The sequence below is a fragment of the Xylona heveae genome (genome assembly GCF_001619985.1).
Source record: "Xylona heveae TC161 unplaced genomic scaffold L228scaffold_3, whole genome shotgun sequence".
In the NCBI taxonomy this organism is placed as follows: Eukaryota; Fungi; Ascomycota; class Xylonomycetes; order Xylonales; family Xylonaceae; genus Xylona; species Xylona heveae.
The window spans coordinates 762,807-786,062 of record NW_017264195.1 but is presented as its reverse complement, the minus strand read 5'-3'; the positions used below and the strand labels follow the sequence as shown (position 1 = coordinate 786,062).

Genomic DNA, 23,256 nt, shown 5'->3' with positions numbered 1-23,256 from the left:
AAACTTCTCTGTACTGTTCAAGACTTTCGTGAATGACGTCGGCTTTATTCTTTGTCCCGGCGCATATTTCTTTCATCTTCATCTCCATCTACGGAAGTTTGAGTGGATATGATCATTTGTGCAATTTGGCTTATTTGACCCAACTTACCTCCTTTCTAAGAAATGGTTTGCTGAGACTAACCTCAAATCCGACATCGTCATAGCCCTGGATAAGGGCGACACCCAGTGTGCTGGGAATGAATTCTTGTAACCCGGAACGTTGCGTTCTCGAGCTACCTCCTCCATTTTGTGATGCTCCACGCCCTCTCCTGCTGCTTGCACCTCGAGATCGACGCTGCGTGGCGCCACGATCCTCTTCTGCGTCGTCATCAGGTAGAATGGGGCCGCCAGACCTTGCTTGAACCATGACATATTGCCGTTCTTTTATTTTGGCAATGTGCTCTGCCATGGTTGCATCAGTCCCGATACCATTCGCATCCATTAATGCGATTAGTTCCGGTTCGGTCAGATAGCCTGGGGGTGTCGTCTTTCCTTGAACTAGGTTCGCCTCATTAGGAACAAATTTTTCTCCTGCAGAGTATTGCGGTAGTTGACTGCTACTCTCCCATTTATCGTAAGGATACACGTCGAGGTAATTTCGTTCGAGAACTACCAATCCGCTGCTAGAAAATATTTCACTGCCGTACTCTACTTCCACCGTGGTTATGTTGCCCTTTGCGTCCTCGGAACAACATGCCAGGAATCGACGTACAACGAATTCGTACACTTTGCGCTCTTCTGGACTCAACTTGTCCCGAGTGACGTGAATGACCGGATGGATTGGCGGGTGGGCTCGATCGTTGTTCTTTCCAGCACGAGGAGTCCTAAAGCCACCTTCGCAGAGTCTGTATAATTTGAGCAATATGAACAGAAGATGGCGTAGAAATTTCGAGAAACTAACCCACTTGCATATTGACCCCAAGAGGGGTCATTCTTCTGTTTCTCGCAGAGCTTTTTGAGATCAATAGCTCTATCAAATTGATCCGTCTCGGTCCTAGGGTAGCTGATGAAGCCCTTTGTATAAAGGTCCTCTGCAATCTACTCACTTTAAGTTCTTGTATCCGTTGGTACTTGTTTTGGGTTCCCCACCTTCATTACTCTTTGACTATCCATCCCAAGGAACCTGCTTCCCATTTTTTGCAGTTCGACTGTGGTCAGTGGCAATGGCCTCCATTTGTTCGTCGGCTTAGTCTGGACTTTGACAACTTTGGCGGTCCTTGCAGCGAGACACCTCTCGAATAAAATGGTAGCAGCCATTCGATCAAACAAATGGACCCTATCCCACCGAAAATTGACTTTCTTCCCTTCGCGTTGATGAATCATTTCGATACGCCAATGCTTCTCAGGTTTAAAACTTTTGACTCTGAAATATCGATCGACGACAAAGCCAAGAGTAGGAAACTGGCAAGACCCTAATTCTTGTGAGCTATTTCGCTCCAGAATCAGACTATAAACACCCACCATAGCTGATCGTAAGGCCCTGGAGTTCTTCGCCTAGGGGTTGAAGGCTTAGCGTCTGTAATCTGGTAAAGGACGCCCCGATGCGCAAATCCAGCTCGATTCGCGCAGCAACTGCATTGGCTTGGAGCTCATCAAGGTCGATAGGTTGCCGTGCAGCATTCAGTACGTGGCTCAAAAACATTTAGCTGTAATCTTGACTTGAGAGGATACAGACGTTAGACATACGCTTTTTCAATGTTGCTAAACCTCGCTCGTTTTACTTCAATTCTGGGATTAGCTTCTTGCGCCAGCTTTCTGATTTCTGACCCGATATGCTCGCCCTCGCGGTCACAGTCAGTCCAGATAAAAAGAGCCTTTGCATAGCGAGCTTGTTGTTTGATATTTCGCGCAATGGGTTGTTTATCCTTGTGCAGCAGTCAGAATCTGCGCAACTCGATAGAATGAGGGTATGATAGAAACCTTATCTATAATATTCGATACAGGGGCATCAAACAAGCTCCCAGGATCACAGGAGTTCCATTTCCGATACCTTTCGTCAAATTCCAACCTGTCAAGGTGCCCTGCCACGCTTGTCATGGTCACCGAGCAGTGACCCCAAGGTTGTCCAAAGGAGAAATCGAATTCATAGTTTTTAAGCCATCTGATTCCGCTTACATTCGACTGCAAGATGTCAGCTTCATGCCAACACTTTTAATCTTGTGTCAAATTCTTACTGCAGGAACTGTGCTACCGGCTAAGTGATTGGCCACAGCCTTAGCAATTGATGGTTTCTCAGCAACGCATAAGATCTTTGCGACCATGGTTGCTGTCTTTGTTATGACACTAGACTCATAGAAGTATCACAGCATGTTGATGTATTTTACTAGCCGTGTGGCCAGGAACTAAACCCGAGATCGCTGTTGCGATACAGAGCGTAGATGAAATGAGAAGAGAAACCTTCCAAGTCGCCCTTGTGCGAATCCGAATGTCTACGATAATCCCTTCAGAGACGTAGAGTCTTTAGAGATGACTTTGCGTCCCACCGTGCCATGAAAAAGTCTGCATCAATGAGCAAGTACGTTCAACTAGTGACAGAGCTTTCAGGCTCACGAGCTTGGCCCAGTTCGCGAGTCGAACAGTACCGTAACTCCAGAAGACGCGTCGTTGAGCGTAAGTTCACAAACTTATGTCATCATTTGCTTAGTCACGCGCTTCATTGACTGAGGCTATCTGTCCCGAAGCACTCATTGCTGTAATTAGGCATCATTATGAACTTGACTATAGTGTGTCAGTATCGTGATTATCCGAGGCCGCAACCCCATCCTCTTCAGGCGCTCAAACTGACTGGAATCGTCATTCATCTGAAGGGTCTGCCTCAGGTTGACATTGACAATTTCTTCCATCGCTCTTTCGCCACTCCTCAAGGGCAACTTCAATTCCGTTTGTTTGGCGGAATTCGAGTCTTCACACACAGCGCTGTCAGGCTGCTAGGAAATTTGATTATCACGGACCTTCTGACAGCAGCTCGTCGCCGCTGGCGCCCAAATTCTCTACCATGACTAGCCTACTGCGGCGGTCAGGCAATCTTGCTAGCATCACTTCCTCAATCGTACACAATGCATATCACTCACCTTTGTATCGCCAGCGCATTCATATGCCCGTGAACACGAGACTGGCCTGGCGAGCAGCACGTCAATACTCTACCAATCCAAATGACCCGAATCGGCCGGACAACAAGCAGCCATCGGATTCTCAAAAAGAAGGTCAGCAACGGGGAGACGCCCAAGAAACTCCTGGGAAACAAGGCTTTTACGACAAGAGTAATTCAGTGCCTTCATCAGGTGGCGACAAGGGCTCATCTCAACCATCGGAAGCTCGATCGAATCTTCGTCCCGATGAGCTGAAGGCGATTGATGATTTATTAGCTACTCTGAAGAATGGTCTACCAGAAAAACAAGCGAGGGACCTTGATCGGGCTTTTGAGGAGATAAAGAAAGATGGAATACCAGTGGAGGTTAGGGAGGTTATGGATCATGTTAAAAAGGGGGGTCAACTTGACCTTTCAACAGCTGCAAAGTTGATTCGGGCCACTTCTCAAATGTCCAGAAAAGCAGCTGAAAAGCATGCATCAACGTCAGAGCAACCAAGCTTTAAGAGTGAGGAGTCCCAGAAGGGACAGAACGAGATGCCACCACCAGGTGGCAGACGTCAAGACTCTAAAAAGGAGGACAAGAAAGAGGGCCCTACCGTTTTCGACATTAAATTCGATGCAGGGACCTTCATCATCTCCTCCTTTGTGGCTTATCTCTTCTACCGGACTATGGTTCCTGGAGAGAATTCTAGGGAGATCACTTGGCAGGAGTTCCGGACCACTTTCTTTGATAAAGGACTCGTCGAACGGCTAACTGTTGTCAACCGAAACCGTGTTCGTGTCGAGCTCTACCGCGAGGCGGTCGCGCAGCTGTATCCCGAGTCTCCTGCGATACATGGAAACTTTCATTACTACTTTACCATTGGCTCTGTAGAGGCCTTTGAAAGGAAGGTAGAAGATGCTCAGAGAGAACTTGGAATCCCAAGCCCTGAGCGCATCCCTGTCGCCTACACTGATGAGATCTCTTGGGCTTCTACTCTTTTGTCTTTCGGTCCTACATTATTGCTCATTGGCTCAGTATTCTGGTTGTCACGGCGTGCATCAGGTGGTGCCGGCGGCCAAAGCGGAATTTTTGGCATTGGAAAGAGTCGAGCCAAGAAGTTTAACCACGAGGCCGATATCAAGGTACGCTTCCGGGATGTCGCAGGCATGGATGAAGCCAAACAAGAAATCATGGAGTTTGTCAGCTTCCTCAAAGAACCCGCTCAATATCAGAAGCTCGGTGCCAAAATACCCCGCGGTGCGATTCTCTCCGGTCCTCCTGGTACAGGAAAGACGCTGCTGGCCAAGGCAACCGCTGGTGAATCTCAAGTGCCATTCTTCAGCGTCAGCGGTTCGGAATTCGTTGAGATGTTTGTTGGTGTTGGTCCTTCGCGAGTCCGAGATTTGTTTGCAAATGCACGGAAGAACACGCCGTGTATCATATTCATCGATGAAATAGATGCCATCGGAAAGTCTCGAGCGAAGCAAAATTTTGGCGGTGGAAATGACGAAAGAGAGAGCACGCTCAATCAGATTTTGACTGAGATGGACGGTTTCAACACGTCTGAGCAAGTAGTAGTGTTGGCTGGCACGAATCGACCGGACGTTCTTGACAAGGCTCTGATGCGACCGGGCCGTTTTGACAGACACATTGCCATTGACAGACCGACTATGGAGGGCCGTAAACAGATTTTCCAGGTGCATCTCAAGAAGATTGTCACTGGCGAAGACATGGATTACCTCTCGGGAAGGCTTGCTGCTCTCACACCTGGCTTCGCTGGGGCGGATATTGCTAATTGTGTCAATGAAGCCGCTTTGATTGGTAAGAAAGACGCACTTCATCGTGATATTTAACAATTACTAATTTTTTTCTTAGCTGCCAGGCACAAAGCCAACAGTGTCGATATGATCCATTTCGAGCAGGCAATTGAACGTGTCATTGGCGGTCTTGAAAAGAAGTCACTTGTCCTTAGTCCCGAAGAGAAGAGGACTGTTGCTTATCACGAAGCTGGTCATGCCATCTGCGGTTGGTTCTTCCGTTACGCTGATCCGCTACTCAAGGTTTCCATCATCCCTCGTGGTCAGGGTGCCTTGGGATACGCACAGTATCTTCCTTCGGGAGAGTCATACCTCTTGAACGTCAATCAGCTCATGGATCGTATGGCCATGACCCTTGCAGGTCGTGTATCTGAAGAGCTTCATTTTGACACGGTCACCAGCGGTGCCAGTGATGATTTCAACAAGGTCACTCGGATGGCATCTGCCATGGTCACCAAATGGGGTATGTCAAACAAGATTGGCTACTTGTATTTCGAGGAGGATGAGCAGAAGCTGCACAAGCCATTCAGCGAGGAGACCGCCAGGAACATTGATATCGAGGTCCGGAGGATCGTTGACGAGGCTTACAAGCAGTGCCGTGATCTGCTTACCGAGAAGAAGCACGAGGTTGGATTGGTCGCAGAGGAGCTCTTGCGCAAAGAAGTCCTTTCTCGTGATGACCTCGTTCGGATATTAGGAAAGCGGCCATTCGAGGACAACAAGGAATTCAGCAAATACTTTAGTGGTGAGCAGCCTGAGGGTGGCAAAAGCGCTCCGCCCCCATTCCCCACGGAGTCCACGGACAGCCCCCCTGAGATGCCGAACCCGTTATAAACGTGTTGGCTACCTGCCTACCTTGTGTTTAAGAATCGACCTTCCTTTTAGTCCTTTACGACTTGTTATGGGTTCTGTGGTTTATTTGAGCCTGATTTAAGTTAGACTACGATATGGCTGGGCGACAACTGCGCCATTGGCATTATCATCGTTATCGTCTCCCATCATCTTCACTCCTCAAGCCTAGTTTGACACATTTTTCCTTCACCTGTAATTATAGTCGTGCTATTTTTCCGTCTTGTATGATAGGGGTACATTTTAGGCGTCCATAGCATCTCATCTCATTGCCGGAGTCTCTTCATGGACTTTGGCGGTGAAGAAAATCATGTAAAAATACCTTCACATAGAAATTTGATACATCGCACACTTCTTTTTTCCGGGCTTATTTCCAAATTTTACAACCTGTAAATATTGAATCTGAGGTCTGGATGCTCGCGCCCGTGTTCTTTTCTTCTGATTGCTGTTTGCAGTGGTTGCTGCCTACAGAACAATGAGGTCATAGATCGATGTATATTACATGCAGAAAAGTCATGTGGTGATACTTTAGGTTGGTTGTTGACGCTTCCAGGGTCCTCGCTCGCATCCGCCAATGGGACCGCTCTAACCTCTGCTACATAATAACTTATCTCGACGTCGTCGGAACGTTCGCTGGCAGAAACAACACCTTCCCACCAGCGAAAGGGATTCACTATTCACAGTGATATCCTCAACTTGACTGTGGCAGCCATGGCTTCTCTCAGTCCTCTGCCAGTCGTCAAGACTGTCTCCGATTGCGCCGACTTCTCTCGCACAGTGCTACCATACCTCCCACAGCTCCGCGAGCTCCCTTCACAAATATTCCACTCCATTCAGGATCCGCAACAGCTCAAGGAAATCTACGTTTCGACGAATCCGCTCATCCTTGCATTTGCGTTTTCGCTCTTTCTGTCACCGCTGTTCCTCTTCTCCTCGCAAATCAACAAAAACTATTCTCAAGTGGACCGTTTCTGGAGCATTCTGCCAACACTATACAATGCGCACTTTGTCACCTGGGCACACATGGTTGGCTTACCGACCTTGAGGCAGGATACACTGATAGCATTTAGCGTCGTCTGGTCGGTAAGTGAAGCTGCATGGAACATTTCTCTTCTACCCTCGACGCAGAAGAAAGAGACCATACCTTTTCTTGTCGCCGGTATCTGGCAGAACTAACACAACGTACCTTCTCCGCAGCTCCGCTTGACATACAACTATTGGCGCAAAGGCGGATACTCGATTGGATCCGAAGACTACCGGTGGAAGATTGTCCAGTCATGGATGTCCCCTAGTCTCTTCTTCCTGTTCAATGTTGTATTTATTTCTACTTTCCAGAGCGTAAGTGACGACTACCTCTTCTCCCATTCTACAACCACCACATGTCATTCATTTTCATTCAACTAAGACTGACTATTTCACCCACAACAGATTCTCCTCTTTCTCATTACCACGCCGACCTACGTCCTTTTGCTAGCCTCACGGGTCACGGGCAATGAAAACACGACAGGAGACTTGGTCTTTTCCCGCGTGCTCATGGCACTTATTCTCGTAGAATTCTTCGCTGACCAGCAGCAATGGGGTATGCTCCTCTCTTTCCCCTCCCTCCAGTTATTCGATCAAGAACCTGCAGAAACTAACGCCTCACCGTTCAGCCTTCCAAGAAGCCAAAAAGGAATACCAAAAGACCGCCAAAGTACCTCGGAAGTTCAACCAAGAAGATCTCGACCGCGGATTTGTCGTATCCGGATTATGGTCGTGGTCACGACACCCCAATTTCGCCGCCGAGCAAGCCATCTGGATCATCTTGTATCAATGGGGTTGCTATACTACGGACACGTTATTCAACTGGACCGTCGTCGGGTCCATTTTTTACGCCTTCTTATTCCAGGGCTCGACTTGGCTGACCGAGAGCATTTCTGCCAAAAAGTATCCCGAGTACCGCGAATACCAGAAACTCGTGCCCAAGTTCATCCCGAAACTCTTAGGATCCGGCGACTCTTTGTTTTCTGTGCCTGTGGAGTCGAGCACGAACACGAGCACGAGCACGGCCGCGACTAAGGCCAAGGAGCCGAAGCTTGTGAAAAATGCCAATGCGCCAAAACTAAAGACAAGAGCAGCAAGTGGAACCGGCAATGGTTCCTCTTCGGGGTCTTCCAAAAAGGAATGAAATGTGAAATAGGCATCTTTACAGCCGGAAGTCGTGCAATTTGGAAAGATTGTTTGCTATTAGAAGTGAAGGTAATATTGATAAATCTGATCGATAAAGCTGATCGAAAGATAAATACTCAAAGAGTATGGAGATAGAGTAATTTACCAAATCTCGGCTTTTCTTCTTGGAATACAGATTGCTTGAAATAGCAATAGCTAGACCTATCACACATGTATATGATGCACGTGTAGCCATGTTACTTTTTACTTAATGTTTATATTTATTCCTATATTATGGTCATAGAGCTCATATAGTTCAAGGCCGGAAATAAATATTACCTATTATTGTACACATGCGACTTGCATATCGCGTCCAGCATCCAATTCTGGGTGAACATCTGGCCGTAATAATCCAAATGGCCCAGTTTCTGATCCGATTCTTTCTCTCAAGAATTGGTTGGTGAAACCCACGTAACGTAAAACATAAAACCTTTTCCAGCGCCGGCAATGCTTGATAAGGGAGAAGAATGAATAGGAGTGGTCGTGACTGAGGAAGATGGGTTAATCTACCATCAATCGAGGGCTTCCGGGTTAACGCCAAAGAGTGGGGTTGATACGCCTTGCTTTCCTCCGCTTCACTAACAACATTATACAACGTCGTAAGCGTGAACATTACAGCGTGACAAAAAGAAAAAAAGAGTGTTTCAGGAAGGGGGTCATGAAGGATTATGATCAGGTTGCGGCGGTAACGCTTGCTCATGACGGATTTGGTTCTGTGTCGGATCATGGCTGCTGGCGCTACCGCCGCCGCCACCACCACCGCCACCACCCATAGTCTGATCGAATGGCGGATAGCCGAAACTTGATATATCTGTCCAATCCCATTCAAGGGACATTGGCAATTGCCACAAATCTTGCGGGACAAATGGTGCTGCCACGCCGTTGGGTATGCTCCCAGGATGACTAAAGGGCGCTGGTGATGCAAAAGGGCCAGGGGTCGAGTATGATGCAGTCATGTTTGCAAAGTCCTGTCCCACGCCGCCGCCTGGTGACAGAATGTTCGGCATGTCTGATGAAGAGAAGTCTGGTAGCCAATGGCTCTCGCCGACTTGGGGAGAGTATCCGTTGGTTGAGGGTTGGGACGAACTAGTATGAGGGGCCTGCAGAACAAAGGTTAGAACTGAAGGGGAAAGAGAATGTTGCGGTGCGGGGAATATGCATACAGGAGTACCAACGCTTGCCGTGAGTTCCGGGGTAAATGGCACTCCGGGGGTTGGAGCACCCATGAAAGCGTAAGGCGATGTTCCGGATGTTGGCGCCGGAGTTCTAGCTGCCTCGGGGACTGGTGTGGCCTTGGACTGTGGCGCGGGCGTTGTTCCCGCTGTCGATTTTGGTCTTTCCTCATGGTGATCCTTCCTCTTCTTTCTGTTCGAGGTCTCTGCATCGGCTTTATCTACTACAACCTTGGCTATTCGTTCAAATTCCGTACAAACGTTAAGCATCCGCTTGGCACCTCCGTTTTGGTCATCTGTGCATATATTCGACAAGAAAGTGACCACTTGGTCCATCAGCTTGATGTCAGAGCGTGCTCGGGCATCTTGAGGATTCTGAAGGATATTTGCAAAGAGAGTGACCAACGCAGCGACGGGATAATAAAGGATCAACCTGTTCATCTCTCAGCTTTCTTGTGCCGCGGAATGAGTGCATCACACTCGCAGGGAACTACTCACCAGACACATGCATAGTCTCCCTGAGGAATATATCTGATCAGATGAATCGAAGTTCTAGCAGAAGAAACACAAAGATTGGCCGAGGAGAACACTCGGGGATTAAGTGGCCGAGAGTTCAGGCCTTGGATCGCAAAATTCGACAGTCGGCTTGTCCAGTACCCGTGATGGACAGACATCCGATGTATTGTTGTCAGACAGTTGTGATAGGCGAAATGCAAAACCACGATGTGAAGAATTAAAGGCGTGTGCGAAGAATTGATCTCATGACCGGGCCTAATATCGACAGGGATAGCATCTTTCCACTCTTCCAATTCACGATCGAGTTCTCCGATAGTGTTTAGCAGCTCTCCGTCCGATTGCTTGGCAGCCTTGGTGGAATACAATTGTTTGTAGACCTTGCCTTCAATGATCGCAAATGTGCATATCAGCCTAAAAAGGTTGATCTTGCTTTTGCCATCGGCTAAAGGAATGTTGCCAATATTATCGGCAGGGTCTTCACTTGGCAGCTCCACGCTCATGTCGTCATCGTCCTGAACCGGTGGTCGACCGGAACGCAAACTTATGCTGTAAACCGTCAGTATCTGGTTTCGCGTCGTCCGTAATGTGAGGCTTACTCCTTGTCTATGAGGTAAGCAATCCAAAACACGCGTTTTCGCTGCTCGATTTCTACGGGATTCAGATTAAAGCCTGATCCACGTTTATGAAGGCCTATACTGTGCGCCATTCTGAAAGCGGCCGCTACCAGAAAGTAGCACGGCTGCGGGTTCGGTGTACCCTGCAAGAAAAGAGCCTAATAATTAAATTAGCATATTTCAACCTATAAAAGAAAAGTGGCGTTACCATGCCAAGCATTGCCTGAACGCTGAGCAAGTCGGCGTTACGCAGAGTCAGTTCCGTAAACACGGCAAGGGCATTCTTGAGATGTGCCCAAGCTTTCTGATCTTCATCTTGCGGCACCAGATTGCTCATGATCCGTAGTCGATGTGCAATCGCGAGCACAACATTGAGGCTGGCCCACCACCCAGAACCTTCAAATGGATCACGGGAATATTGTCTTTCAACGAGATGCATAAATGTAGGCTCGTGGAAGAGGGGGAACATGCAATTGAAGTTTTCAAAATAGTCCTTCAGAAGTGACAGCGCTTCCTCTTTTGGGGGCAAAGATATGTATAGACGACGGCCAAAAATATCACCAAATACTTCAGGCTTCCAAAGCATCCATTTACTGTCGTCTACAGTTGCGCTGGAAATCATGTCTTGGAAAGACGAGTCTCCGGTCTTTTCGTTGACCCATTGAATCCCCTTTGGTGAGAAAATGGAAAATCCAGACGACGACCCTATTTTACACGGTTAACCCACATCAGCATACTCGACTGGTTGCAATATCCAATCGCACGTACCGATATATCTGGTCTCGCCGCAGTTGTTGGTGACCAGGGAGCACATCATGTCTGAGAGCGCTTCCACTTCTTCCTGGTCTTCTTTCTCTGATTCAGGAGTTGTCGCCCTGCTTGGCGGACTTGAAAACGACGGTTGTCGAGACGGCTCTCGTTGCGATTCGGTCGATGAGCGTTGCGGGGCAGACCATTCGGAAGCCCTTGGGGGGGTTCCATTGGAGGTGGCAGCTTTATCGGCGAGACGCTTCTCCAAGGTTCCTAGGTCTGTGTTGCCATCAGTTTCGGAGAGCAAGCCGGAGAGCTTGAGCAGAGATTCCATGCGGCCGAGGCGATTTTCGAGGCCTTCAATATACTTGGCGCTGACCAAAGAATAAGTCTCGTGCAACGCGTCAGTTGGGCAAGGTCGGTTGCGTACCCTTTTGGAGGATTCCGCTTCTTTTCCACCTGCGTAAAGATACATTCGGTCTTGTAATTCAAACAATGTGTGCATGCTGGGAGCTTGCCATCACATTTGATCTTCTTCTTGCGACACATGTCGCAAGCCTGTATTACTGCTGTGTGAGTTGTGTTTCTCTCCAGGGTTCAATCAAGTCAGGTGCTCACCCTCGCAATCCTCCTCCGTTTCCCATCATTATGCTCGTCTGATGTTTGTGCTGATGCGTCTTGTGGAAATATGGGACCGCTCAGGACGGGAGAGATAGGAGAACCTCCGGGAGTAAAGCGACCAAATACCTGAGGAGGTGGGTTCATGAGGGGTGTGGTCGCCTGCGGCGTCATACCGTCCTGGGACATTCTGTCGTTGGTCCAATTCGGAGATGCCCTGGCGCCTCGACTAGTAGAGGACGAGTAATCTGGCAACTAATGCGTAGAGCAGATGGCGGAATTGGCGAGGCCGGATCTCATCCAAGGTTGAAATCCGTGCAGCAGCATATCAGATTGTTATGCTGATGACAATTGAGGAATGACGACGAGAGCGCAAAATGCCGTCGAACCGTCCCCACGGGGGGCTGTGTGACGAGGATTTGGGACAGTGACCAAAAGTGCCCGGAGCAACGCCAGAGATTGGTAAGGCAAGCAGACAATGATAAGTGACCTGGACAGGGTCTGTCACGTTATTGTGAGACCCAGGAGAACGTTGAAAGGGGATCTGGCAGGGTGTCAGTGTATGGCCTTAGCTAGGCATCAAGTTGACGTTGGTGAGATGACGGGGGGGCCGCTTCGGTGCAGGGACTAAGATGATAGTGGGCATAGAGCAGGCATTTCACGAACAAATTTCTCTAGATTTGACTCAGCAAGCCGAAAGAGTCACAATGCAAACGATTCCTTTTCCAAGGGGGGTATGAAGAGATTGTTGGAAAGAAGCAAAATAGCAGGCTTATGTGAGCACATGGTATCCTTCTTTTTCTCCTTGTTTCGTTCAGTTTGGTGACTACGAGTACTATAGCTACTCTTGGCCTCTCTCGGCTTTTAGGCTCCAGTTTAACGTAAGTTACTAGACCCTTCGGCCGAAGTTGATTCCGCCCTCCGCCGTTTTTTGCCCTCCTCTCGTCCCTTCTTGTGTCTTTCCCTCCCCGGACGAGGGGCCGTTTCTTTTCTTCTCGTATTCGCTCCCGGATCCTGAAGTTCCGAATGCCGATGTCATCCAAAATGTCCCAAATAGTCAATTTTAGCGCGGAACGAATACGTCCTTCCGAGGTTCCCACCCGGATCCATCTCCTCCCGGTAATTCATCGCTGCAAGAATTACCGATTTGAGTTGTCTCATTCATCCCCGACGAGAAGAAAGCACAAGATTATTCCTAAAACGACGAAGCAAAACGCCACGGGGGATAAGCTCAGGTTTTATATTCTTTTTCGTTCCGACAGTAAGGACCTACCTAGGACAGACAACAACCATGGCTGCCAAGAAATGACGAACCTGGAACTAATCATCATGATCTGATAAGCGTATCATTAAACTGTATCGTGGAATCTTAGTCCTCCTTGTTCCACCTTTCCCCCCACAGTCTCGTAGGATAAGACCATCATGTATGCTTATCATCTTCTTTCAGTCTCGTGCAACAATCAATTCTTGCCGCATTTAGTTTCCTTTGCTGCACAGGATTGATGATTTCTGATATTAACTTCTCTGTCCTCTTTGCCTAGGCCTCTCACGGCAGCCGAGATTGTCCAGCTCCCAGAATTCAAAAATGTGGTTTGGGATCTCAAACCCACCAAGAAAGGGCGGGTACCCGTTGCCAAAGGCAGGGGAGGCCCTTTTGAACTTTCATATGAAGTCCATGGACAAGGTCCACTGCGCCTAGTAGTATGTCGTCCCTGTTTGAAATGCATTTTTTTGGCCGCACGTTGGCGCCATTTCTCTCCCCTAATGAAGTATTTCTAACTAGACCTTTAGTGGATCATGGGCTTGGGAGCATACAAGACTGGATGGCAACGCCAGACCAAAGATCTTGCTCATGGAAAATCATCCAAATATTCTTCTTTGATCTTCGATAACCGAGGTATGGGCGAGTCTGACAAGCCTGTCGTGAGATATTCAACGTCAGAAATGGCCAAGGATACAATAGAGATTCTGGATCATCTTGGATGGACAGATTCACGACAGCTGCATGTCATTGGTATCAGCATGGGCGGCATGATTGCGCAGGAGCTGGTGAGTCCTGAAACGAGTTTTGCAGGTAGATGTTGCGTTGCAGACTAACGCTGCTCAAGGCTCTTCTAATACCGGATAGAGTGGCCTCTCTGTCTCTTGTCTCAACCGCTCCACGCCTGGTCAATACAGTGGTATGCACTAACCTATTATACTTTTATATCACCTTGGATTCCGGCCGTGTCAGTTGACGTTATCAGGGTTTCATCGAAAATCTTCGCAACCGAATCAATTTATTTATTCCGAAGCCTATCGATGTGCAATTACAACATGTCAAAGCCAATCTATTTTGCGAAGAGTGGCTGAATGCGCCCGATTCGGTTGGTGGTTTCCCTACCAACGGTGACTTCTTCGCCGCGCAGGAAATCTCAAAAAGAATGGATAAGGAAGGATTCACTCGAAAAGGTTTCATGCTACAGGCAATTGCGGCAGGCTGGCATCACAAAAGTCCGGAGCAGCTCAGTCTGCTGGGTGACCGTGTCGGAAGGGATAGAATCCAGGTTCTTCATGGTACAATCGACCGCATGATCACCGTCCCTCATGCGCACATGCTAGCAGACGAGTTAGGCGGTGAGCAGTCAGGGCTAAAGAAGATAATCTTTGAAGGAAGGGGGCATGTTCTACCTGTCGAAGAAAGAGAACAGTTCAATGAGCTGATTGAAGCATTGGTTGCAAAGGCCGAAGCAATGAGAGAGTCATGAGATATATGATGACGAATATATGAATGCATAGCATAGGACAAGCATTCCACGGTATAGATTAGATGAATGCATTATTGAGTAGGCTGTTTCAAAGGTCCGTATTTTGCTATATCATTTGGTTGAAATATATATTTATACAAATATACGTTAGGCAGCGCAACTAATTGTAGAAGGTTTTATGCAAATTTCTTTCAATTACTATATTCTACTGTCTGTTACAGTTGAAGATCAATATGATACCTGCATTATTATAATTTTAGACAATCGCCATGTGGGAAGTTTGCGCGCTCTGGTATTGAGACAGAGAAGGAAAAAATACAATCTGCACATGCCCATATGACACTCAATTTGACCCGAGTTTAAATTAACAAATATTTTTTTAATGAATATTGAGTGCTTCAGTCCTCGTCAGCCACAAGTGGCACAGCCCATAAGCCACACACAATCCCTCGTGGTGGTCGCTGCTTACATAATACAATGTCTGAACTTTTTTCGGCCGCTAGCTGCTTTAGGCAACAGTTGGCTCTTTCGACGGGAAATCCACCGACATTTTTGTAGAGCGATATCGATCCAGCATCTTACAAGAATAAATCGTTGTTGAACAGCTTCAGCGAGCAAGGCTGTCACAATGAGGTACGTGATCTCCTTTGGAATTTTATACCTTAAAGATGTTCCCCGCAAATCACAAGGATGTTGGAATGATGGAAAATCGCTAACCTTTTCGTGCACAGGGTCGAGACGTGCTATTTTTGTTCGCAGCCAGTTTATCCCTCCAAAGGTTCGTCGTGTGCCGTCATTACTTCCCGTCGAGTACAGATGTACTTTGGAGACTGTCTCTCCTTGATTATGTGGATGAAATAGAGGAAAGAACACAATGGCTGATACGCTGGATGTGCAGGGATAACTTTTGTGCGCAACGATGCCCGGACTTTCAGATTTTGCCGGAGCAAGTGCCACAAGAACGTAAGGAATCCTTGCCGGTATATCTAATGCCGAGGGAAACACGCTGACAGTAGATGCAAATATAGTTTAAGATGAAGAGAAACCCTCGCAAGGTACGACCCATAATTCTTAGCATCTTTATTTTTTACTTTCTCGCCTTTCGTCGTCCAAGAACTGTCGTTATCCATTATCTTGGGTAATGGCGGCTCAGAACACAACAACTTTCCGACAACCAGATGATGTTTAGTGAAATTTTTCAACTAACATGAATTTTCTAGCTCAAATGGACAAAAGCCTTCCGCAAGGCGGCGGGCAAGGAGATGACTGTCGACAGCACCCTCACCTTTGCCGCTCGCCGCAACGTTCCTGTCCGCTACAACCGCGACCTCGTTGCTACTACCCTCCGGGCCATGCAGCGCGTGTCCGATATCCGGGAACGCCGCGAGAAAGTCTTCTACAGACAGCGCATGGCCGGCAACAAGGAGAAGCAGCTTGCCGCAGACCGCAAACTGGTCGCCGAGAACGAGCACTTGCTTCCCAAGGTCCGCGCGTCGGAGAGACTGGCAGAGGAGCCGGAAGTCATGGAGGAGGAGCAGAGACTCGAGATCCCCGTCGAGGGCGGCAAAGTCAAGGGCAAGAAGAAGCTCATTGTTGGCAAGGGTGTCGAGGACGAGATGGATGTCGATTAAAGAGGATGAAGAAAGGGAGCATGAGACAACCCGGTATCTTTCCGACTGTACTTGTCGCCAAGTCACTCTTTCGGATTGTGCTTGGGCTCTTTTATTTCCCTTCACCTTGGCATATGTTTTGCTGTTGTGCAAATTCTTTTGTGCAAAAAGACTTTTTGCTTGTTCGCATCAAGAACCAGGCGTTTTGGGAACCATGTTGGATTTGGAGTTTCGGGTTCATGGCAGCTATATTCTATATTAGCAGCACCAGCCACACCAGAAGAGAAAGAAAAGTCTTATTTACGATATCAAATATATTATTATTAGACACAAGTCATGAACATGTTTGCACTTTTGTCAATTCATATTCGTAATGACATTGTCATCGGACATTATGATTAGTCTCAAACTACCGTGAGAAAATATATATATATATATATATATATATATATATATATCTAAGCCGTACGAACAATCGAAGCAACAGCCCATGGTATCTCATATTACGCCCATTCAAAGAACCATTCAAAGAAACACGAAATCAACGACCTCGATGTGGTTCACATTCCCACGCGATGGCCCAGAGCCCAGCAGCCTACCACCGACTGGGTAATCACTGCTAAACCCCCCGTTCACTATACCCTGTTCACCATCCCGTTCACCATCTCGACCCAAGATGCGCAGGCTTAGGAGGCGTCAATCCGGCCTCTACGTCCTTCAGGACCCGTTCACGCATTTCCCGCTCCGCTTGCTGTGTTTCTTGTTTCTTCTTTTCCGCCTCTATTCTGTCCCGCGTCTGCTTGTCCGGCCCATGTGAAACGTAATTGCCTGCCCCGCCTCGCCCTCTGTAGGCCCCGCTTTGTCCTGTTGTCGTTGTTGTTGCCGTTGTTGTTGTTGTCGCATTACTAATTCTCCTTGTTGCCTGCGCGTCTTGTCCTTGTCCTCCCGCCGTCGATTCTTGTTCCTGCGCTGACGCCGACGCTGCTTCAGCCTCAGCTTCAGCCTCGGCGTCGGCCGCAACCGCAGCCGCCACGTCTGAAGGCCGAAACCAGTTCCCGGCTCCGCCTCGACCGGAATGCGCGTATTCCTGATTCACGTAGCTCGAGGAGGAGGACGCGGTGGTAGCGATGCGCGAGAGCGGATCAGATGTCGGATCTAATTGCGCTTCGAGATCTTCTCTCCCGCTGTATGCCTGGTCTTCGGCGGCGGCAGCGGCCAAGGAAGAAGGGTCGTTGGAGAAGTAGATGTTTCCTGCGCCTGGAGAGTAAAATAGGATTAGTACGATTGTGTGGGTGGGTATGATGGACTGGTTTCTTGGGTGGGCAGGTGGGTAGGTAGGTAGATGGATGGGATATGTATAAACAGCCATGCTTTACTCGAGACGGAAGAGAAATTGGGTAAAAGGTCAAAGGTCAAAGGTCATAGTACTTACCTCCTCGGCCGACTTTGCGGACTGGCGGAGCTGTCATTGCGTTTGGTATACCTCGTTTGTCTCGTTTCTCTTTTGGTTATGTTGAGTGACTGATTGAATTGGCTCGAATTGGTTCCGTACGAATCGGTTTAGTTCGAGAAGGTGAGAAGTGAGAAGTGTGAGGGCTGACGCAGCTCCACGAGTTAAAGGGTGGCCAGATCGACCGATAAGAATGGAATTGACGTTATCGGTGTAGAGAGTGCAGTGGGAATGTTGTACGGAGGTTTAATGGTACGCGTAAGGCTGGGATGGCGGGAGGTGAGGGACGGAGGGAGACTTGAAAATCTGGGGTTGATGCTGATCTTGCGCGTCAGTGTAGGAAGCTAAGGTAGTGGCTGTATGGTCTGCAGTCTGCAGTTATGTGGGGTAGTACCTGTCGTTGAGGAAAGCGGGTGACAATAATTCTCCGGGGAGGAGAATGAGATGAGTCGTACAGTGTTGTTTGGAATTGGAGAGGTAATGCTCAAACAGAGAATAGAGTCATACGTTGCAGAGGTTGATGTGTGGAGGTCTGGAGTGTGGTAGTTGTTTACTACCACAGACAGTGTTACAGCTATCATGCTTTACAGAAGTATACTCTAGTAAATACAAAGTAATTATAAGCTACAGGAATAAGGTAAACTAGGAATTGAATTACAATTATGCTAGTTGTCTGAGGATAGTAGAGAGATTAAAAATAAAGAGAGGTCTTTTTTTTAGAGTGAATGCAATGGAGATTTAATAAAAATGAATATAATTCAATTAATTAAAGCAGAATAATTAAATATTTTAAATATATAATCATCTTATATAATTGAATACATACTAGCTATACAATTAAAGCATCTTAGATTCTTGATTAGAATGAGATCAGATGATGGCTTGAGTTTGCTATCAGAAAATTCCAAAGGAAATGTTTACTTTGCATGAACCTGCCAGGATATGCAGTTGTGTAACTTATGCAAGTGTCCCCTGGCACGAGGCACATAAGGTAGGGGAGTCCTCAATTGGGTTAGGGTCATTGGCTGCAATCGGAAACGGCAATAACGCAAGTGCGGCATCAATTTGCGTACGTAAGATTCCCCTACGGCGCCTTACTTGATCGAGTGAAGGACAACGGATCTGACCCGCTTTACGATGCGGGATGGGACTCCGCCCTCTGTTCCCCCCAAAGTGGTTATATCACGTACATCACGTGTGGGGTTGGAGTTCCCACTTTCTCAACCCCCCCGTACCTTTGTATACCCCCCTCCAACCCTGAAATGGAATCATCATCTGATGAGATTTTGGATTTTTTGTTCTGAGGGTGAGGGACGCGTTGTCAGGACGTTTGACCAGTCGAAATGGAGGGGGGTCAAGAAGGGTCATCGGTGCTCGGGTCCACCGATGTGGTTCTGAATAATGCACAACCCGACCCCCCGTTGCCTCCCCTCGGTCCCGTTCTTTGGTCGCCAAAAAGAAGTTGAAATCTCAATAGGTCACCTGGACCCCCGGGCTGTTTAGTCCGAGTGCTCCGTTCACTGTACCTCCGTACTTCTGTACAAGAGTACGGAGTACCGCGGTATTCCACCCCGCGGCAAAGAGAGGCGATGGTGGTCGAACCGTGTCACCCGGTCCATGGCAGTAGCCAAGTAAAAGTGAAAAAAGAGGACAATTTAGTCAAAGGGTGGGTGGCTTGATCATGGCGCGTTATGGAGGGGGGTTTAGTCTGCGGGTTGACCTGCATGAATCCACCCTTTTTGGCTTGTGTGGCCCTGGCCAATTGATGGATGGATTGGTTGATTGATTGGACTGTCCAACCTGCCAAACTGTCTGTTATGGCCCTGCGCTCGAACTCTCCCCATAGGCCTGCTTTGCCCCCCTCCCCCCGCCCTCTTCCCAAAGTTCAAGACCTGGTTTCGGCATCTAACGGGAAATTTTCCAGTTATTTGTTTGCCCAAAGGATAGTCTTTAATTTTTTTTTTTCTTGCCCTTCAGGGTCAATGGTAGAGTTTCGAGGTACCATGTCACTACATTATTTTTCTCTTTCTGGCTTACCCACCAACTCCGCATGTACCTTTACAACAGAATGAGATCATACATGACGAATACCTCGGACTCTCATATACCGTTTGCGAAACAAGAATGATGCGGCATTAATGATGGAGATTATGTATGATTCGAACCGAACAAACACTCATTGTTCAAGTGAGGCCGGTAAAGTCCTAAAAATTACCTCACGTTTGTATCTCTCGTGCCCATTGATCGTCCAGATGTGGGCCCGAGAACGGGAAGGTGTCCGCATGCTGATCACCGCCCGGCCTCGATTCTCTCAAGGCCCCCAATTGTGTCTCGACAACTCTACGGAAGTACAGCCGACAAAATTAAATTGTTCGAGATGTGACACTATTCCACATGGCTTCAAACCTTGGACCATCTGTGGGGGGAAAAATTGGAGGAAAATTTGTTCAAATGGAAAGGCATGCTACGGTAGAGTACTCTTGTACTATACGATTGCGATTGCGGACAAAAAATATGGGCTAGAGACGGTTTTTGACTAATTGCATTGCATGCTTTGTGCTGCGTTGGGGGGAGACGTGACGAGTCAACTCCCCATGGCATCTTCTAGCAACTCTGGCAGGTACCCGTGTACACAGAATATAGTACACGAATACATGAGAACGGTGGTACCTGAATGACTTTCCATTGGACCCCCCGCCTGACTGTAACTTGTACCTGACAAAGATGGGGGGGGGGGAAACGAGCGCAAGGGATCATGCTACTTGACTGTTTCCCCCCCAAAAGTTTAAAAAAAAAGTTGTAGAAAAAAAAAAGTCATGGAATTCTGAATCCGGGAATGCCTGGACAACTTGCCCCCGGAAAGAATTAATACGAACGATCGGCCCCCGTTTCATGTCGCTCTCGGATCATTGACCGGGACCCTGTAGAAAGTAATAAACCAGGTAGATTAGTAGAAGTTAGTAGTTTCCAGGCAGATATCGATGAATGATTATGATTGTTAAGCGATACTACTCGGACTTGCTATCAATATACTCTTTGAGAGTGCCAGATGTTCCTTGATCTTTCGCTGAGACTTATGAACCGCGCGCGACGACAACTACTAGTCAGGGCCCGCCCACGCATTTCCCAGCTCCGCTCACACCAGCGTTCCCGGAATCACTCCATTTCCAACTGCTCTTGCGAACTCAACCATTCAACCTTCACATCTCTCTGCAACTTCTCTCAACTTTTTTTCTTCTCTTTCTTCCATTCATTCTTTTGATACACCATTGCTGTCAATCGACTTCCACCGTGAATATATCCTCCAACCCGGAAGTCGCCTTCTGAACGAACACCCTTTCGGCGATTGCCTGCACTGCCTCGCGCGCCGACTTTCCCGTCCCCCCAGCGGCGACTTGTTATATACGCTTTTGAACCATCTCGAGCAACCCATCAAAGACTGAATGGGAAGATTCGACTCCATTTGTCTATCATCATCTACCACAATTCGTCGGACTGCTCCAATCCACTAACATACGGGGTGCGAGTGGTCGTTGTTTAAGGTTAGTTGCCCGTTCTTTCCCCCTTGCCAGTGCTCTCCGCCGTGTTTCGGTCCCCAACTTTTGCACTTTCTGAGGCGCTCAACTTTTCGTCACACTGTATGTGATGCGAAAGTTTGAGGGACTGTCAGATTGGCAGGCCTCTATTGTCATAAATGTTTCGTTCAATGCAATTCGGCGCTGTGGCTAACGAGAAGAGTAGTACCCGCAACATTCCCCAACTCTCCACATAACCTTGTTTCACAATGTCAACTACCGCCAGCCATGGCTACTCGGCCAGGCAGCCGTACACTCGAAATCATTCTCACTCCATCTCCTTGGGCTCCTACAATCCGACGCACCGTGTGACGCGGCGGAAGAGCATGACGACCAACCCGGCGGGTAATCCCGCTGCGTTGGCGGCGGCGGTCAAGGAGGCAGACGATGGCTTAAGCACTGTGGCATCGGTCAACCGCCGAAGCATTTCCTCAAAGGACACAACTAACCCCAAGAACCTGGAGCCAACCATAAAGGATGAGAAGTCTGATGCGAGCAAGTACCCTTCGCCGCCCGGCAGCCTACCCAGTCACGAGAATGGCTTTGGCAAATACCACCTCGATCGCAACTCTGCTGGAAGCAAAGATGCCCGAAGTGCCGCGACCCCTCGCCCTGACAGCAAGGCCGCCGCGGCGCGCATCAGACGGGCCAGCGAAGGGTCACACTTGGTCAAGGGAGACAAGAAGCCAGACCTGCGGTGCGAAAAATGCGGGAAAAGCTACAAGCATGGCAGTTGCCTTACGAAGCACTTGTAAGTATACCATCGACAACCCCTTTTTGACTGCTTTAAGACATGGGTTGCGATAGCGCATCCCCTAGAAGAGCTGCATCCGCCACGTTTTGCTATTGTCCTCTTTTTTTGAAAGCTATGACGTTAACGTATTGTGCAACAGATGGGAACACACGCCCGAATGGTCTTACACGTCGAAACTTCTCATCTCCAAACACCAACAAGTTCAACTGCTCGAAGCGGCTTCCGTCCTGGTTGCCATGAACCAGGATGATGAAACACCCGACCAATCAAATGCCAATATCGACAGCGACCATTCCTCTGCATCTCCTCCTGCCTCTGGCTCATCCGCGCACCACGATGGAAACAGCTCTGCCGACACCACGCCTCCGCCTCATGGACCCGAGTCTGTCCCCGTGTCGTTTCCTGTCAAGACTGGTCGCGTCGGTCGCCCCAAACGCCTCAGCGTTACTCATTCTGGCCTCTCGCGTTCGTTCCAAAACATGCCGCTGAGCCATTTGCACGCTGGCAGCGCGCCTTCGCGGTCTCACGCATTCTCTCATCGCAGGCAAAATAGCTCTGATCAGCGGCTCCAAGCATCTGGAAGCGCCATCGTTGGAAGCTACATTCCTGATGAGGACGAGGCGGGTCTTTCTGCTGCGCTGGAGTTGCTGAGCTCCAGCTTTGGCACGCCGAGAACTCGGCCTTCCACCCTCCCGGCGGATGTGCCTCCCGTGCCGCCACTACCGGCACGCTACCTTGATCACAACGGCCAACCGTCGTCCGTTTCCAATGTGCATGGCTCTGACCAAGTCGGATCCAATGCTCGCTCCCAGACGCCCGGCAACAACGATGTCGAGATGGTCGAGAGCGAAGAGTTTGAGGACGACGAATACGAACGATCCGTGTCCCGCGGACGCAGCGACGAAGACGACGACGGCGTTTTTGGCGGAATGGAGGAGTGAATACGCATTTCTCCGTGCAGAACAAGCGTTTTGCGCTGGGCTATGCATCTCTACCCCCCCGTTTAGCCCGTGTATTTTTTCTTCTTCTTCTTCTTCTTCTTCTTCTATGATGTTGTCAGATTATATCATTGCCGGTGCCTAAGGTTCAGACTCTTTTTGTGGGTTGCAAGCTCATCCCACCTTGCCACGACGGGATGGAAACGAACAGCCTTTCTTATATATGTCGTTATCGTTTTGTTCTTTTTGGTCAGGATTTATATTCCACCATGTCCTTTTTTTCTTCTTTTTTTTTTTTTTTTTTTTTCGTTTCTCATGTTCCATTACGACAAAATTTTTGATATTGGACGAATAGCGCGCGCGCGACACTGCAACACTTTTACCCACTGTTTGCCAAGCAAAAGTGTGTTTACAAGTCTCCGCCGATGATCCTTGGTACCGCAGATTGGGAACCCTGCCTCTTTTGCCACTTTATTGGTGAGCCGAGACGGCATAAATTATTATTTTTTTGAGATTTCCATGAGG

The 23,256-nt window shown here is 48.4% G+C and overlaps 8 protein-coding genes across 8 annotated transcripts; 5 read left to right on the top strand and 3 right to left on the bottom strand.

Moving 5' to 3' along the window:
- L228DRAFT_245062 (prokaryotic type I DNA topoisomerase) lies at nt 1–2,368 on the bottom strand. The gene is made up of 7 exons (XM_018332073.1): nt 2,214–2,368; nt 1,960–2,160; nt 1,726–1,904; nt 1,501–1,670; nt 1,129–1,451; nt 941–1,077; nt 1–884 (listed from the first exon to the last, which is right to left on the bottom strand). Exons 1-7 carry the CDS (start codon nt 2,298–2,300, stop codon nt 131–133), a joined length of 1,851 nt encoding a protein of 616 aa, XP_018189725.1. The 5' UTR covers nt 2,301–2,368; the 3' UTR covers nt 1–130.
- Nucleotides 2,369–3,133: 765 nt separating this feature from the next.
- L228DRAFT_208775 (AFG3 family protein) lies at nt 3,134–5,764 on the top strand (the record flags this gene model as incomplete). Its single annotated transcript, XM_018329772.1, has 2 exons — nt 3,134–4,934; nt 4,989–5,764. 2 exons carry the CDS (start codon nt 3,134–3,136, stop codon nt 5,762–5,764), a joined length of 2,577 nt encoding a protein of 858 aa, XP_018189724.1.
- Nucleotides 5,765–6,359: 595 nt separating this feature from the next.
- L228DRAFT_245060 (DUF1295-domain-containing protein) lies at nt 6,360–8,182 on the top strand. The gene is made up of 4 exons (XM_018332072.1): nt 6,360–6,862; nt 6,977–7,117; nt 7,208–7,358; nt 7,432–8,182. The coding sequence occupies exons 1-4, from the start codon at nt 6,491–6,493 to the stop codon at nt 7,944–7,946; spliced, it is 1,179 nt and encodes a 392-aa protein (XP_018189723.1). The 5' UTR covers nt 6,360–6,490; the 3' UTR covers nt 7,947–8,182.
- A 37-nt stretch (nt 8,183–8,219) lies between these two features.
- Nucleotides 8,220–12,141, bottom strand: L228DRAFT_245058 (fungal-specific transcription factor domain protein). The gene is made up of 8 exons (XM_018332071.1): nt 11,658–12,141; nt 11,470–11,597; nt 11,058–11,413; nt 10,498–10,994; nt 10,272–10,447; nt 9,658–10,221; nt 9,151–9,592; nt 8,220–9,087 (listed from the first exon to the last, which is right to left on the bottom strand). Exons 1-8 carry the CDS (start codon nt 11,844–11,846, stop codon nt 8,644–8,646), a joined length of 2,796 nt encoding a protein of 931 aa, XP_018189722.1. The 5' UTR covers nt 11,847–12,141; the 3' UTR covers nt 8,220–8,643.
- A 690-nt stretch (nt 12,142–12,831) lies between these two features.
- L228DRAFT_245057 (alpha/beta hydrolase) lies at nt 12,832–14,648 on the top strand. Its single transcript, XM_018332070.1, has 6 exons — nt 12,832–12,918; nt 13,000–13,081; nt 13,199–13,358; nt 13,449–13,706; nt 13,766–13,837; nt 13,904–14,648. Coding segments are annotated over exons 2-6 (993 nt in total). The 5' UTR covers nt 12,832–12,918; nt 13,000–13,079; the 3' UTR covers nt 14,405–14,648.
- Nucleotides 14,649–14,960: 312 nt separating this feature from the next.
- On the top strand, nt 14,961–16,345 carry L228DRAFT_245055 (ribosome biogenesis protein RLP24). Its single transcript, XM_018332069.1, has 5 exons — nt 14,961–15,037; nt 15,136–15,182; nt 15,303–15,367; nt 15,433–15,459; nt 15,625–16,345. Exons 1-5 carry the CDS (start codon nt 15,033–15,035, stop codon nt 16,033–16,035), a joined length of 555 nt encoding a protein of 184 aa, XP_018189720.1. The 5' UTR covers nt 14,961–15,032; the 3' UTR covers nt 16,036–16,345.
- Nucleotides 16,346–16,672: 327 nt separating this feature from the next.
- Nucleotides 16,673–17,483, bottom strand: L228DRAFT_266523 (hypothetical protein; the record flags this gene model as incomplete). The annotated part of the gene is made up of 2 exons (XM_018334872.1): nt 16,673–17,271; nt 17,447–17,483. 2 exons carry the CDS (start codon nt 17,481–17,483, stop codon nt 16,673–16,675), a joined length of 636 nt encoding a protein of 211 aa, XP_018189719.1.
- A 3,405-nt stretch (nt 17,484–20,888) lies between these two features.
- On the top strand, nt 20,889–22,894 carry L228DRAFT_90954 (hypothetical protein). Its single transcript, XM_018336959.1, has 3 exons — nt 20,889–21,006; nt 21,206–21,790; nt 21,933–22,894. The coding sequence occupies exons 2-3, from the start codon at nt 21,249–21,251 to the stop codon at nt 22,732–22,734; spliced, it is 1,344 nt and encodes a 447-aa protein (XP_018189718.1). The 5' UTR covers nt 20,889–21,006; nt 21,206–21,248; the 3' UTR covers nt 22,735–22,894.
- Nucleotides 22,895–23,256: the final 362 nt, after the last annotated feature.